General features: G+C 58.9%; 1 protein-coding gene across 4 annotated transcripts in view; it reads left to right on the plus strand.

The window, feature by feature from the left end:
• GRM4 (glutamate metabotropic receptor 4) overlaps positions 1–16,641 on the plus strand; it is a 117,112-nt gene that overhangs the window by 87,646 nt on the left and 12,825 nt on the right. For all 4 annotated transcript variants that reach the window (XM_032410003.1, XM_032410004.1, XM_032410001.1 and 1 more), the window contains exons 7-9: positions 11,600–11,800; positions 12,006–12,142; positions 15,178–16,113. In XM_032410003.1, the coding sequence (XP_032265894.1) occupies positions 11,600–11,800; positions 12,006–12,142; positions 15,178–16,113 (1,274 nt within the window). The remainder of the gene's footprint in view (positions 1–11,599; positions 11,801–12,005; positions 12,143–15,177; positions 16,114–16,641) is intronic.

A 16,641-nucleotide genomic window follows, 5' to 3' on the forward strand; every position in this document is an offset into this window, starting at 1 on the left:
CCTGATTATAGGTCACCAGACCTGGCTTGAAGATGGGGATGGGGGACACTGGAACTGGGGTCAGGATGGGTAACTGGGGTCTCCCGTATCCCGCCTGCCAAGGGCGAGGGGCTTTCTGGAGTGACTTCTTGGTCTGGGAGGGGCAGGAGTGGGGAGGGCCTTGGTCAGCCCCTGTAGGCTCTACCCAGACTCCCAGTCCGCAGGTCAGGATTCGCAAATGTCTCCCACCTGGCTGGTGAACTGGGGAGAGGGGCACCTCTCCGCAGCCCTAAGGGAGGATGTTTGGGCTCTCAGAGTCGGCAGAGGAAGGAGGGCGAGAGCACAATTCAGAAGAGCGTAGAGCTTCACTGCGAGCCTAAGGCAAACTCTGTGACCTCTCTGGGCCTTTGCTTTCTTTCTTTCTTTTTTTTTTTTTTAAAGATTTTATTTATTTATTTGACAGAGAGAGAGAGACACAGCGAGAGAGGGAACACAAGCAGGGGAGTGGGAGAGGGAGAAGCAGGCTTCCCGCGGAGCAGGGAGCCCGATGCGGGGCTCGATCCCAGGACCTGAAATCATGACCTGAGCCGAAGGCAGACGCTTAATGACTGAGCCACCCAGGCGCCCCCCTTTGCTTTCTTATCTGAGGAATGGGATTGATGGTGAGCCAGCCCAGAGGGTGTCTTGGGATGGAAATGAGAAAGTATGGAGGTACTTTGTGAACTGGAGAATGGGGCCTCTCAGGCCTGGCGGTGCATTGGAATCACTGGGCAGCTTTGAAAACTACAGTAGCCCTCACCCCCAGACTCGTTCAGTCAGAACCTCAGGGGTGGGTTCTGGGCAATAGATTTTGTGAAAACTCCCTGGATGATTTTATGTGTATTTAGGGCTGGGAAGTCCCCAAGCCTGGTTCGCTGTGAATGTCCTGGGGATTTTTTTAAAGCTACTGATGCCTGACCCCCAGACCTTGTCAGTGAATTGGTCCTGGGTGCAACCTGGGCATCGGGATTTTTTTCAAAGTGCCCCAGGGGGTTCTACTGTGCAGCAAAGTATGGGAGCCTCTGGGTGGGAGGGAGAGGCAGTGATGGGAGGGAGGATAGCATGCACCCCAGGCAGGAGGGAAGGCGTAAGCAAAGCAGCAGAAACTGGAATGAGGAGGGGTATGCATCACAGGGAGGGGTGGAAGGACAGCACCTACAGCTGCATCTGAAGCCCCAGCAGGGGTGGTAAGGGTCGTGGTGTGACCCCAAGTCAGGCGCAGCGAGCCCGTCCATCTCGGGGTAACGTGAGGAGCAGGGCTCCTGCTGGGAATGTTTGTGGGACCTGAAGACCACCCTGGGTGAGGGCGAGGCAGCTCTAGCTTCCCATGGCCTTGCCCGGGTTTGAGCTGAGCCGCTCCTTTGGGAGAATGTCTTAGGCCAGGAGGGCTGGGGTGATGCCCACGGAGGGCTGGCTCTGCACTGGGCACCTGGTAGGGGGCAGGGGAAGGACTCGCCCCTGGTCTGGATCTGACTCTGTGTCCTCCCTGCTGTGTGACCTTGGACGGGTCATTTAACCTCTCTGAGTCTCAGAGAAGACAGGAAAGTCACCGCCCATGTCAGTGGGTTGTCTCGAGGACTGGAGATGAAGGTATGAAGAGGCTGGCTGAAAGATGGCATGCATGATCGGTGCTGGTAAAATGGTTGTTGATATGGAAAGGGAGTGGGAGCGATGGGATTTCCAAGTCTGTTGGGACCAGTGCTATGTGTCAGCTGTAGGATCCCAGGTGAGGGAGGGCAGTTGGTATAGGCTGTCGCAGGTGCAGCACCCATTCTATAGAAGAGGCTACTGAGGCCATTTGAGAACATCACAGCCTAGAGAATTGGCAGAACTGGCTTTCTACCCAGGCAGCCTGGCTCTAGAGCTGGTGCCCTGCCCAGTCTCTCAGGTTTCCTGCCCTCCCCCTCCTCCAGCCCCCCTCTCTCTTGCCCCCAGCCAACCCAGGCACACTCTGTGTTCTCCTCTGAGCCCTGCTCTGTCTCCAGAGCCTGGCTTCCCACTCACTTCTTCCAGGATGCCTGCCTCTCTGCCCTGGGGACCTTGCACTGGCCCACTCCGGTCCCCTTGACGCCAACAGACTCCGTGGTTGGCCTCTGCCTGTTTCAGTCCCACAGGCTGCTCCTGGAGGGCGCTAAGTCCTCCGCACCTCCAGCCTGCCTGCCAAGGGCTGGCGACCCGAGGAAGTCTCAGAAGAGCCACAGAGGCCGGCGGTTGGAGATTGGGCTGGTGTGTCTCCAAGTGGTAAGAGGGAGAGGGTATCACACGTTCTTTCTCAACCATACAGCCAGGAGGGTCCGGCAGACCTGTGTGACCTCAGCATGGCATCATACCTCTCGAGGCCTCAGTTTCCTCATCTGTAAAATGGGAATCGTATTACCCATGCCTATCCCCCCAGAGCCCCACCCCCAGCAGAGCTACCTTGCTCACCTTTTCCCAGAGAAGGGGTTGGAGGTGATCTGCAGGAAGCACCTGCAGATTGCCCAGGGACCGCCCCACACCTGAGCCAGGGAGGGGTCACTGAGTGGGGGGTGGTCTTTGCAGCTGTCAAGGCCCAGGGGAGGGCAGCACCTGCCTCCGTCTCTGTCTCCCAGGGAGCACGCGGAGAGGGTTTGGGAATTAAAGCCGTAAGCAAGGCAGATGCGGCATCCGTCTTTCTGACAGAACAGCCAGCCAGGTGATGGCTGAGCGGAGGAAGGCCCGGTTTATGAGGAAACAGGAGAAATTTACTGCCTGCTCTTCCCAGGGGCTGGGCGCTCTGACAGGGAGGGGGGCTGCATGGCAGCTGGGGATGTGTGGGAGACTCCTGTCACCTGCCCGCGCTAGCAGCCACGATACCACCACCAGTAATAATAACAGCTAATAGTTATATTGGATTTATTGGTTGTCAAGCCCTGTTCTAGTGTTTGGCATTTAACCTTCACAGCAACCTATTTTACAGATGGGGAAACTGAGGTACAGAGGGGCTGAAGACTTGCCCAAGGTCACAAGATCATAAGTAACAGAGCTGGGATTTGAACCTGGGCAGTCTGGCTCCAGAAATGTCCTGCCTCAGAGCAGCTGATAATCTTAGCCCCAGGGCCGTCCTGGCTATTCCAGCCTGGCTTTGAAGGATCTGCCAATCTACACATTCCCAAAGGGACCTGAGAAAGCTTCCTTCCTGGGGAAAGGCAGGGGGACCAACATTTGAAATTGCCTGTTATCTCTGGTGGGTGCCAGGCTGTGCCGCCCGTTAGAGGAACTCACCTTTGTTCAAGCCATCAGTCACATGGCGGCCGGAGGGATCCTGGGCCCGTCCCCTCCGTGCTGCTTCTCCCTTGTTCCAGCGGGTTTCACTAAGAGGCTGATTCCTGGGCTCTGTGAGGGGAGCTCCCACTGCCCCTGGGAGACAATTCAGCTCTCCAGACAAGGGGGTGGGTGGTGGGGTAGCTCTGGCAGTCAGTGCCTCGGGTCTCCAGGGAGGGCCCCACCATGAGGCCAGAGAGAATAGACCCCAAGGAGCCCCTTGGAAGGAAATTGAGAGTTCTGGGAGCCCCGGGAAGTTGCACTTTTGAATAGGGAGGTCAGAAGTTCTCATGGAGTAGGTGATGCTGGAGCAAAGACCCGAAGCTAGTGAGAGAGCCCGGCATGTGGAGGCCTGGGAACGAGCATGCCAGGCAGAGGGCACGGCCTATGCAAAGCGTGCCTGGCAGGTCAGGGGAGCAGTGAGGAGGCCCGTGTGCTTGAAGCAGAGTGGGTAACAGGAAGGAGATGAGGTCAGAGAGGCGGGGTGGGCCAGTCCATCCTGGGGGGGCCTGGTAGGCAATTTGTAGGGATTTAGTCTTTTCTGCCGAATGAGACAGAGCCATTGCAGGATTTGAAAGAGGATTGACGTGATCCGATTTCTGTTCTAAGAGGCTCACTCTGTCCGTGGCCTGGAGAGAGGAGGTAGGGGTGTGGGCAGAGTGGGAGCCCGGTTTGGAGGCCTGTGCTGTAGTCCGGGCGGGAGGTGACGGGGTCTGGAGCAGGTGGTGGCCTTGGAGGTGAGGAGGGGTCAGACTCTTTGCCAGTTTTGCAGAGTGGCCATAGAGTTTGCTGAAGGATCAGAGGTGAGAGAAAGGAGATGATAAATCAAGGATGGCCGCATGATTCTTGGCTGTGCAGGAGACGGGGGGAGGAAGGTCGGGCTGGGGAGGAGAGTCAGGAGCTTGGTTTAGGCATGAGATGTCTGTCCGGTGTGGGGGTGGCAGGCATTAGGGGGGACACCTGGCTGGCCTTGGATTTGGGGAGTTGCTGGCATATGGATGGGGCTGGCTGGAGACACCAAGGGAGGGAATATGGTTTAGGGTCCTGGCACTGAGCTCTGGACACTGGGAGGTCAAGGGGGTTGGGGAGGGGAGCCATCAGGGAGGCCGGAGGGAAAACAAAGCTCAGCCCCATCACCTGCTGTCATGCTGCGGGGTGGGGGGTGGTGCAGAGAGAGCAAGTGAGATGGGAGGAAGAATGGGTGAGGGGATTTGGCAGCGTGGGACTCCTTGGAGAAATAGGTGCAAAACCCAGATTGGAGTTGGTCAGGAAAACAAGGGAGAAATTGATGACAGGTGAGTAGGGACAATGCTTTCGAGAAGTTCCATTGTGCACAGAGAAAGAGAAGGCATGATGCTAGCTGGGGGCAGGGGGCATCAAGAGAGGGTTTTTGTTTGCTTAAATGGGGGAAGTGAAGGCATATTTCCATGTTGAGGGGAAAGATCCACTGGAGGGAAGGTCAGGTGCTGCTGGAAGGGGAAGGAACACGGCTGGGTGATGGGGCACGAGAGGATGTCCCTGTGGGACAACTGTGATTCTAGTCCCCTTCCCCCCCCAGCCCCGGGGCCCCGTCCTACCCTGTCTGGGAGAGCTAAGCCCAGGCTCCTGGGCGCAGGCCTCAGAATCAGCCCGATGCAGAGAACAGCCTTGCCTGGGAGCTGGTCTGTGCAGGTGGCAAGCGTGGCTTCTTGTCTAGTGGTCTCGTGTCTAGTGGTCCTGGGGGCCGGCCTCATTTCACAGACAAGGGGGCCAAAGCTCAGAGATGCCAAGCAACTCACCAGGACTGCAAGAGACCCAATGGGGGAGGGTGGTAGGCTGCTCCCATCGAGACGTGACACCCATGTCCTGATTCTCAAACTGGGGTCTGTGGACATCTGGGGACACGCTCTGGAAGTCAGACTGTCAGGGACCCAGGAGTTCCAGGATGATTCTTGAATCATTTTCGTTCAGTGGCCATCCAGAAGTGATCTCTACCAATTTCAGAGACACAAACTTCTCTGCTGCTGTGAGCATTTGCCATCGGAAGTCAGGGTCATAGTGGGGACTTCAACTTCCGATGTCCTCGAGAATATGAGGTCATATTCTTGAGGGTCTGAACTGTTGTCCTTCAAAAGGGGTCTGAAGCTGGTTCAAGGTTGAGGAGCCATGGGCTGTACTGCCACAGAGCCAGAGCGAACCCCTGAGAGAGTCAGGAGCCCACCCCCGCCGGGCGAGTCACCGTCCCTCCTCCCCGCTCAGGTGGTGATCCTCCATCTGCCCTAACCGGTCATCCGCAGAGACACCTGAGCTGGCCCCGACTTCCCTGGGACACGAGTGGGTGGAGAGCTGAGGCTGGGGTTGGGAGTTTGGGAAAACAGATAGAGGGGGCCAGACAGAGTTGGAGCTGCCTCAGACTGGAAAGCAGGTGTCTTGATGGAGGGGAGGGCCCCGCAGAGACCATGGTGTGAGGGTGAAGAACAAGAGTGTGACCCTAGGAAAGGGAGAGCCTGCCATGTGATTTTGGGGCGTGACGGGCAGGACTGGGGAGTGTGGAGCCCAGCCTCAGGAGCAGGACTCACGGGACCCTCAGAAAAACCTGCGTGTTTCAGGGAGGTGACGAGGAGAATGGCTCAACCACAGGTGAGTCAGGAAAGAGGGGGGATGGCCTGGAAGCACAGTGTGGCAGCTTTGTCCCCCCATCTGTATATCGGCAGGCAGGCAGACCTGGGCCCCTGTCTGCGTGGGGTAGGTACCCTGTACTCATCTCTTCTTGAGGGGAGGAGAGCCCGCATGCACCAGGCTGTAGGCAGGATGGAGGGGGAGGGATGTGGGATCTTCCACAGTGGAGGAGTGCCCGCGAGGAGAGGAAACAGGTTTATGAAGCGATGCTGCGTATAAGGTATGATGCAGTGTGTTATCTGCCCATTCCTCCTTAATCCTCCCAGAGACTCCGCAAGGTCAGTATCATTACCCTGAATTTACATCTGAGGAATGGACGTTTTGCTTGACCTGGGCCATCTAGCCGATCCCTGGCAGAGCCAGGAGAGAGGCCCAGCTGTGTTTGCCAGACTGTAGCCCCTAGGGGGGTCTCTTATCCTACTTCCTGGAAGTTTGCCCAAGGGATGAAAACTGGTGTGTACGTTTGCGTATTTGTACGTAAATGCAGGCTCTGCACGCAGATGGGTGTGGTGTGTCCACGCACCTGTGCTGGATTGCACGTGTGGACGTCCGCCTGTGAATATAGACGCGCCGGTGCCCCCTGGTCCCCTCAGTGCTCACCAGCCCCGTCTTTGCCAATGGACTTACTGCCCCTGGGAGCAGGCCTTGGCCTAAGATTGGCGGGAGCCCAAGTGTTTGTCTCCTCAGATGGGCAGCCCTGAGGCGTCCTCCACGTCGTCTCCTGGAAGGCCCCAGCAGAATCGAGCCCCACGCCTGGTATCCTGCCTCCCTTCCCCAGCCCAGGTTCCGAGCCCCAAGGATGCTTCCAGGTGTCACCTCCCAGAGAAAACACCCGTGGGCCTCTCAGCCCGACAGTGGGTGAATCTGGAGGACCGGATGCTTGGATGCTGGTTGAGTAGCCGTGTCTATGTTACCTGTGTTTATACGCATTTGGACACGGGTGTGTGTGCAGATGTGCATCTCAGTGCCCTCAGGGTTGTGTGTAGCCACCCTGGATGTGTAACTGTGGAAATACACGCGTGTGTACATCACTGATTTTTGTCTCCTTTATGCGAGGGAGCCTCTTTGAGAACTGTGCTCGCGCGCGCGTGCAAGCGTAACGCGCAGGAGGGTTGCAGTTGGGCGGGGTGAGTTGTGGCGAGGTGATGGGGGAGACAAGGAGGAACTCTGATTATTTCAACCTTGAAAACTCATTTCAATTACAATTTACAACCTGCAGACAAAGGCTGCAGTCACCGTAGTAACCATAGCTGCGGGGTTTTGACGGAGAAAATCCTTTCCGATGGTTTCCCCGGCTGGCTGTCACCCGTGGCATAGCCAAACACACCTCTGGCTCGCTGTACCCCGGGACACAATTAGGACATCTTTAAACTGTTGCTGCTGTCATCACCGCCATGTGTCTGGGATTTATCTCCTCCAGTAGTGCTCAGAAATGTGTGTCCTGCTTCCTCCCAGAACTACCTGGGCCTGGGGGTCCTGCCCACCCACGAGGGGATTTTCTGACCCCCTCCCCCCTTCTCTCCATGACCACCACCTGCTTTGGACCTGCAGCAGCGATCCCTAACTCCCAATTAGGCCTGGGCCCCAGAGAAGGGGCAGGAGGCAGACCAGGGGCTGGACGGGGGAAGAAGAGGGGGAGGGATGGTATGGGGTGGTGGAAACTCTTACGGAGCCAGAAAGATCCAGGTTCAAATCCCAGCTCTGCCACTTACCAGCCAGTCCCATCCCCAGGTATGTATGAGCAGGTGCTAGGTGACAGGATTCCTGGGAAATTCTGGGTACATCACTTGACCACTTGCAAACCTCAGTTACCTCCTCTGTGAGGGGGGCCAGTTCAGCCTACCTCCCAGAGCCTCGGAGAGGAGAAATGCCAGGCATGTGAAGGCTCTTGGTGAGCACCAGTCATGCTGTGGGGTTATTAGCTGAGGAGTCAGGAGGTGCGTGGAGAGCCATGCTGGTTATGGGCACAGCTTCAAACATTCAGGACGGAGCAGCTTGTCCTTGTTTAACTTGTATTTATGACTCCTGCTCCGTCCTCCCCACCCCGCCCACACCATGTGAACCACTTGGGCCCTGTCATTGTTGCCTCCTGAGGGGCTCAGGGAAGGGCCCTTGGGGCTTGGGTATCTGTGTGTAGAGGGCATGCTCGAGGCCTGGTGTCCCCTTGTAAATAAAGGTCCTTTGCAGGTCACCCCTCTGCACATTTTCTCATCTGTAATTGGGGCTGGACTTGAGACAAAAGTCAAGGATGTGAAGGTGTGTCGAGAAGTCTCTAGAAGTCCATGGCTGGCACTGTGACAGCTCTGGGGTAGAGATTCTGGAGGGGCAGCGCTGATGGGCCGCTGACTGCCCACAGGACCCCAGAGCCCCTCTCGTGGGAGCTTCCCCGGACAGATGTGGATTCTCCTGGTGAGGCTTGTCCTCACTCTGGCCTTGGGGCAGGTGGCTCGTGACCCCACTTGGTCCTGGACCTGAGTGGCCCGGGAATGGATACTTTAGCTGGACCCACTGAGGACGGACCCCTGGGGGAGGAGAGAGGAGAGGCTGAGGGCAGCTCAGGTGGGGACGTGCAGCCAGATGCCTCAGCCCAGTGTGTCCTTGGCTTTGGGAGGGAGCTGCCTGCTCTCTGCAGTGGCCTTAGCCTCCCCTCCGTCCTGGTTAATAATTCAGTCTCTCGCCCTTATGAAATTAGGCTGTGATGGCAGTGCGGGGTTGTTGAGCGGTATTTTATGTTTTCCGTTCTTCAGGCTGAGGGGAGCAGGACCGGGGGGCTGGGTGGGGTCCAGGGCTGGGGCTGCAGCCTGCAACCTGCCCCAGCCCCCTCTGTTGCCCTCCCTTTGGGGACAGGGTTGTCCCTGGGCTTCTCTCCTGGGTCTCAGAACCTTGTCATCAGGAGCTCGGACAAGAGGGCAGGCTGGTGAAGCTGGAGAATTTGCCTTTCATGTTTATTCCCGTCTGTTTGTGCCTTGGCCTAGAAATGGTGTTGTTTTATTAGCAAGGCTCTGCTGGCCCAGGAGCTCCGAGGCAGGGCCGGACTTACACCTGTCTGTGCTGTCAGGTGTTTGACCCACCTCTGTGGCACTTGGCAAAGCACCATGCGTCTCTTCAGGTCTTGTGACTATTAACCCACTAATCCTCGTTAGGGACCCTATCCTGAGCCCGTGAGGCAAGTACCATCATTATCCTCATTTTGTAGTTGAGGGAACTGAAGCCTGAGAGATGAAGTGACAGGTCCAAGGTCACCCAGATGAAGGGGTTGGTGGAGCTGGGGTTCCAGCCCAGACAGTCTGGACTTCGAGTCCAGGCCCCTGCAAATGCAGGGCAGTGACGGCGGATAGTGAGGACCTTTGCTGACCAGGAGAGAGCCAGGGAGACAGCTCCCAAGCCCGCCCTGCCTCCAGCCCCGAGGCCACACTGTAGGAGCTGTGGGCCTGTCTGGACTGAGCGGTGTCCCAGGGCCAATGGGGCATGTGCCCCAAACTGTCCAATCTGAGCAGTGGTGACTCTTGATCTCTGACCCCGAGGTTGGGGTACCTGGGGTCAGGTTCTACCCTCGGTGGCTGAGGCAGGCATATGAAATATGCCCCCGGCTCTGTGGGAGCTCCGGACAGGCAGTTGGCTCATCTGTAAAATGACAGAATTGCCGCAGATGACCCCTTTGGTCCTGCCATTTCTAGCACCGAGAGCCATGATTTCTGTCATCCACTCAGCAAGTGCTGAGTATCCACCCTGAGATAGGCTGAGAATGGGGTGGGGCCCTGGCCACCTGACGCAGCCATTCGAGGGGTGACAGCTGGACAGGCTGGTCATGTGGGGCAGCAAATGTCCTTGCCGGTGTGAGGGGATTAGATGGTGGAGAGACCCCAGGCACCGCGGTGTGTTTCCCTGTATATACATACCCTGCGTCTGCGTCTGAGGTATGCAAGCAGAGGGATGGACGTAGTGACCTCTGGAGTTCCCAGGGGAGCAGGGCCTGGCACTGACCCAGCCCAGCCTGGCCCCCACACAGTGGACATGGGAGGCTCTGGCTGTGGCCCATGGGGCTAGGCTGGGGTGCCGCCACTCCTGCTTCCCGCTGGGGAGTCTCCTCTGCAAGGTGTGGTGCTGGCCCCCTAGCAGGGAGGCAGTGGGTGTATGTGGTGGGGGTGGGGGGTTGATTTCTTTGTCCTGGTCTCCAGGGAGGAGGTTATAGGCTGTGATGGGGGCAGGGACTGCGGCCTCAGGAGGAGAAGCCCGGCTTCTCTAGCATTCTGCCCTTCCTCTCCCTACCTCCACTTTGCATCCTCCAGCCCCCTCCTGTCCCCTCCTCCTCTCCCCTCCCTGCTTTCCTGTCCCCCCCCCCCCCCCCGCCCCAATCCTGCTCTTAGACTCCCTCAGGCATAGAGTGGCACACAGGCTGGGAGCTGGAGTGCTGGGGTTCAGGGTCAGCACTTCATGGTTCTGGGACGTCACTGGGCTTTACTGTGCCTCAGTTTCATCTCTGATGGCGGCATAATCACTCACCTCATGGCACCCTGTTGGGAATTCAATGAGTTAATGTGCATAAAGGGCTTAGAACGATGCCTAGCATAGAGCAGGTGCTCACTAGACCTTAGCAGCCCTTATTCTTCATTATGATTGCTAGCCTGGGCCCAGGCTCGGGTAGCACCTCCTCTTCCAGAAAGCCTTCCTGGCCTGCTCTGGCCCAGGGACCTCTGTTGCTGACCTCAGAATCCCCCCCATTCTGATCACTTAGCACAATAATAATGTGGATCAGTCACCTACTCGGTGCCAAGTGTTTTCCGTACCTCATCTCATTTAAGCCTCTGTGGGGCAGGATTACGATCGCTTTTTACTGAGAGGACACTGAAGCCTTAGGCAGCTGGGGAGCTTGGGCCCAGGGCCTAGGGGGTGAGGATGGGAGGCCAGAGCCCCAAGACCATGGCGCCCTAGGAAGCCACTGCTGTTTGCAGTGAGGTGGGGGTGGGAGTGGTTCCCCACTTGACAGAGCTCACTCAGCCTGGCTAATGGGGAAGGAGTGGGTGGGGATGATGGTGACTTCTGGTGTGTGGGGCAACTGGAAGCCACTGAGGGCACCAGGTGGCCTGGGTCCTAAACCCTGAGGGATCTGCAGCCAGGCTCTCACCCTCCCTGGGCCTCAGTTTCCCCATCCGTACCCTGTGGCAGGGGCAGCGTGCCCTGGCTGGTGTGGCTGCCCATCTGTGAGCTGCGGTAGGGTACCACTGCAAGATACAGCCCTTGTCCTGGCGATTTCCCAGCCCGTGTGAGGGCCAGCGGCTCCTGCGATCAGTCTAGGCCAGGAGGGGGGAAGGCAGGGAGGCTCCACAGCCACAGGGAGACCCCTTGGCCAGTTGCCTTCTGCGGGCGATCGTGACATGCAGGCCTGCCTGGCTGTTCTGGGGCCTTAGGGCACAGGGTCTGGCCGTACAGTGGCGAGGGCAGTGGACCCTCCCTGTCACCTTTTGGGGTTGTCCCCCATAAGACCACTGCCTGGGTGATAGAGCAAGCACTGGGCCAGGAGCCAGGAGGCCTAGGTGTGCAGAGATGGGCTGTGCCACCTCTCTTGGCTCTGGTGCCCACCACGTGGTCTGTGAGGACGGTGAGCCTCATGGACGCCGCCACGCTGGGCGTTTCGTTGCAGACCGAGAACGCATCGGGCAGGACTCGGCATATGAGCAGGAGGGGAAGGTGCAGTTCGTGATTGATGCCGTGTACGCCATGGGCCACGCGCTGCACGCCATGCACCGTGACCTGTGTCCCGGCCGCGTGGGCCTCTGCCCGCGCATGGACCCCGTGGACGGCACCCAGCTGCTCAAGTACATCCGCAACGTCAACTTCTCAGGTGGCTGCCCTGGGCTGTGCACTGGAAGGGGTCCTGGGGTTCCTTGTGGGGGAGGAGGTGGGGGTCTCCTCAGATATTGCCAGGGGGTTGGAACCATGCAGGGGCCTCCCCAGAGGTGTCTCTGCCCTGGGCTCCTGATCCTCCCTGCTCCTTGGTGAGAGCTCAGCAAAGATATGGAGTGTGTAACATTCACTGGCCCCCACAGGCATCGCGGGGAACCCCGTGACCTTCAATGAGAACGGAGATGCCCCTGGCCGCTACGACATCTACCAGTACCAGTTGCGCAATGGCTCTGCTGAGTACAAGGTCATCGGCTCCTGGACGGACCACCTGCACCTCAGAGTAAGTGCGTGGCGGGAGGGCAGGGAGGGGCCCCGGGAGGGATGGACAGAGTCACTCGTGCCACCCAACCCCTGGGAGGGAAGAGCAAGGGGAAGCAGCCGCTGATTAGCCAGGACTAGCCCTGACTCCCCGTTTGCTGCTGCCAAGCCCGGGCTTTCTTCCGTGCCCCACTCCAGGCCTCGAAGGGCCCTGGGTGCCACCCCTGCCTGAAACAGTGGGACTTCTGCTGTATGCCCTTTCCCTTGGCCTGGGGCCTTCCTGCCTGCCGCCTGCTGGCGCGGGGGGGGGACTCTGGGTAATCCAGACAACTCACCCTGGAGGGGAGGGCTCAGCGGGTGCAGGGAAGCCAGGTGAGGAGGGGGAGGGCTGCATCAGGACAAAGGAGGACAGTGTCTCAAGGCAAAGGGCACAGTCAGGGGGGGTTTCCGGTGGGGGGTAGAAGGCTGTTTGAGAGTGTTTCCTAAAGCTGTCAAACTATACCTGGAAGGTCATCATTTTTCTGGGTATTTTGGGCAGCTGAGGGGGGGCGTCTTCTCCTGAATCTTCTTAGCCACATTTTTCCCAGCCCCTGATTGTGCCAGGGACGTGGCGGCTTTCCCTCCCTGGGCTCAGTGTACCTAGCCGTGACTAGAGCCATGTGTTTAGAGAGAAAGGACCTGTGGTTCATTCCCCGAGGAAATGCCAGTGGACGTGGCCCCTGCCTTGCAAGGTGAAGGGGTGAGCCGTGCTCGGGGTGGGCACGGTATGACAGCCGGATGGATGGACCAGTGGGACACAGGAGGCTCAGGCCCGTGTCTGGCCTCAGCTACCCCTGTTCCAGATCCTGGGAGAGTGGCATCGTGTTCCTGCTGTCCCCTGTTGTAAGAATCTCTTCTGGCGACGAGCCCCTCGAGCTCCTCAAAGCTCTTCCTGCCCATGATCCCATTTAGCTCCGACAATCTTCTGAGTCAGGAGAAGTATCTCCACAAGCCCATCCTGAGGGGTGTTCCAGAGGCCACATGGCAGGGGGTGGGGGGGCAGAGCCCATTCCTATGGTGATGCTCCTTGGGTGGCTGAACGGAGACAGACAGAACAGAGCAGGTGGGAGCACTTGGCAAACGGGGCGATACCCCAAATGGAGGCATGTCTCTTTTGGGTGCAGTGGGAGGAGCAGTGGGGGGGCCAGGGATTCAGTTCACTACCAGCCACAGCGGCTCATCCTTCCTGAGCGGCTGCTGTGTGCAGGGACTCTGGTAAGCAGGTGACCCTATTGTATGGACGGCAGCCCCGTGAGGCAGGCACTGTTCTGATCCCATTCTACAGCTCTGGTAAGTGAAGGCAGGGCCTCGGTGTGGGGTGGGCCGTGGCCTCCTCCCTGATGATACAAGGCCCCTTGGCCAGCGTGGCGTTGGGGCGGGGGGAAGGTTAGGGGGAAAAGGACTTCAACCATCACAGCCTCCCCGCCTTCTCCTGAGGGCTCAGTTTGGGCTGTGCTGTGGGGGCCACAGAGCAGGCCAGCCTGGGGTGGGGGGCCCCTAGGAAGAGACTTCACCCTTCCCGCCACCGTCTTCCTCCAGGGTCTGACAGTGAGGTGGCCTCTCATGGCCGGTGCCTGGGCCTCACTACCTCTGTCATAGATTCCACAGAGAGTCCCGGGGTCCCCTGTGTGCCAGCCCCATGCTGGGGGCTAGACACGCGGCAGGGAACATGCACAGAGCCCCTGCCCTCGTGGGGCTGACCTTCTGGGGAAATAGTCAGAATTTCCGTGGTGCCTTCCAAATGGAAGTCACACTAAGTAGCAAAGGGCCAAGTGGCCTCATATCTGCTGTCCTTGGATCGGGTGGGAAAACAAAGGCTCAGAGAGGTTGAGGTGTTCGCTGCAGGGCTCACAGCCAGCTAGCAGCACACCTGTGATCCCAGGATTTGCCCGCATCCAAGGCCGTCCACGGGAGCCAGAGTTTTCTGGAACAGCCACCATTGCCCTGTGTCCCTCTGTGGTCTCATAGCTCCGGCACATGGGGTTGTCCTGCCTCATTGTTCCTGCGGGGACAGTGGCCCCGGTTGTTGCTGTGCTCTTGGGCTCCTAGGGGACCACATGGCCCTGTCAAGCCCAGAGCCACAGGGCAAGCTCCTTCCCTGAGCTTTTCCTCCCGCCTCCCATGAGGCCATCTTTGGCCCCCCTCCTCTTTTCCTCAGCTCTGAAACCGTCCCCTTGCCCAGCTGGTTATTCCTTCTCCGGGCTCCAGGACCGGCACAGAGGAGCACCTTTCTGGCCAGGCCCGCTGCTCGCTAAGTGTCAAGTCCTCCTACGAGCCACTCTATTTGGAACAGATGCTTTGAATATGGCTCCCAAGTGTAGTCCAACTCCCTTTGCTCAGGGCCTGGGGCTCTTCTGGGCCTCTCTCTTACTTACCAGACTTTTCTGAAACACTGAACTCGGTAGGGTGTGCCAACATGGTTCCTTTGCTCACAGCGATTGTGTCTTCGGAGACACATAACGGCGACTAGCACTAATTTAGAGCAAGATGTAAAGAAACTCTAACCCCTGGGCACAGATTCCGTATCCTCTGCGCAAACTTCCGTTCACTGCTGTCTGCTGAGCGCAGCTTCCTGTGCCGCCCAGAGGAGGCCCCGCGGGCTGAGCCGTGGGGCAGCGCATCTCCCAGCAAGCACATAAGTCACCTGCGCGGTCTGGGTACAGCTCAGATCCTGAGACCGTAGGTCTGGGGTGGGCCCCAAGGTGGCACTTCCAACAAGCTCTTGGGTGATGCTGATGCTGGTCTGGGGTCAGGGCTCCTGAGTTCTCTCTGCTTCCCCGTGGGACTCCCGGTTCTCACTGCTGCGCTTTGGGCTCAGTGTCTCCATACGGTCCTTGAGGGTTTTGGATTTGCTCAGGATGCCTCATGGGGGTCAGCCGTGTCTGAATCATGCGGGTGGGCTTATTTAAATCCAGCTGTTGGGTCCAGTGGGTCATGGCTGGGGTGCCAGCCAGTGGGGTGGCCCAGGGCACCGGGTGGCATAGCCTGAGGCCAGCTCCCCTGTGCTGTCATTGCCAGATAGAGCGGATGCACTGGCCGGGGAGTGGGCAGCAGCTGCCCCGCTCCATCTGCAGCCTGCCCTGCCAGCCGGGCGAGCGGAAGAAGAGCGTGAAGGGCATGCCCTGCTGCTGGCACTGTGAGCCCTGCACGGGGTACCAGTATCAGGTGGACCGCTACACCTGTAAGACCTGCCCGTATGACATGCGGCCCACAGAGAACCGCACGGGCTGCCGGCCCATCCCCATCATCAAGCTGGAGTGGGACTCGCCCTGGGCTGTGCTGCCCCTCTTCCTGGCCGTGGTGGGCATCGCCGCCACGCTCTTCGTGGTGGTCACCTTCGTGCGCTACAACGACACGCCCATCGTCAAGGCCTCGGGCCGCGAGCTGAGCTACGTGCTGCTGGCCGGCATCTTCCTGTGCTACGCCACCACCTTCCTCATGATCGCCGAGCCCGACCTGGGGACCTGCTCTCTGCGCCGGATCTTCCTGGGGCTAGGCATGAGCATCAGCTACGCGGCCCTGCTCACCAAGACCAACCGCATCTACCGCATCTTCGAGCAAGGCAAGCGGTCGGTCAGTGCCCCGCGCTTCATCAGCCCTGCCTCGCAGCTGGCCATCACCTTCAGCCTCATCTCCCTGCAGCTGCTCGGCATCTGCGTGTGGTTTGTGGTGGACCCCTCCCACTCGGTGGTGGACTTCCAGGACCAGCGGACGCTCGACCCCCGCTTCGCCAGGGGCGTGCTCAAGTGTGACATCTCGGACCTGTCACTCATCTGCCTGCTGGGCTACAGCATGCTGCTCATGGTCACGTGCACCGTGTACGCCATCAAGACACGCGGTGTGCCCGAGACGTTCAACGAGGCCAAGCCCATTGGCTTCACCATGTACACCACCTGCATCGTCTGGCTCGCCTTCATCCCCATTTTCTTCGGCACTTCGCAGTCGGCAGACAAGGTGAGTGGTGGGGCTGGGGGCGGGGGGTGGGGTGGGGGAGTGAGGGCCCTGAGCTGGGGGTAGCCTTGGGGGCTCGCTGGCCTTTCCCCCTGCTCTAGAGATGTCTTCTTCCACACCTCACTGCCTCCTCTGTCTCCAGTCTGTTCTCCAGCTTCGGGGTTGTCCCTCCTCTCTCCCACCCATTCTCTTTTCCGGCTTCCCCTCCCCACCCCTCTCATCTCCCTCCTTCTGTCCTCCTTTTCTCTTTCCCTCCCTCTCTCCTCTCTGTCAGCCTTCACTCTCTTCTAGACTCTTCCCCACCTCTCTCCCTACCCAGCCCCATCTTCCCTGCCATCCACTCCTCTCTTCCTCATCCTCTCTCTGCCCCTCTCTCTGTCTTCGCAGGATCCCCATGGGTCCCTGGGTGGGGGATGGACTGCACTCACTCCTCTCCTCGTCCCCAAGCCTCCGAAGCCCGGGAGCCTGGGGTGTCAGCTGAGGGTCCTCTCCTCCAGCAGCCAGAGCTGCAGAGGGGCTGCCTCCTGCTGG

Source organism: Phoca vitulina, unplaced genomic scaffold, assembly GCF_004348235.1.
Source record: "Phoca vitulina isolate PV1807 unplaced genomic scaffold, GSC_HSeal_1.0 scaffold11, whole genome shotgun sequence".
Lineage (NCBI taxonomy): Eukaryota > Metazoa > Chordata > Mammalia > Carnivora > Phocidae > Phoca > Phoca vitulina.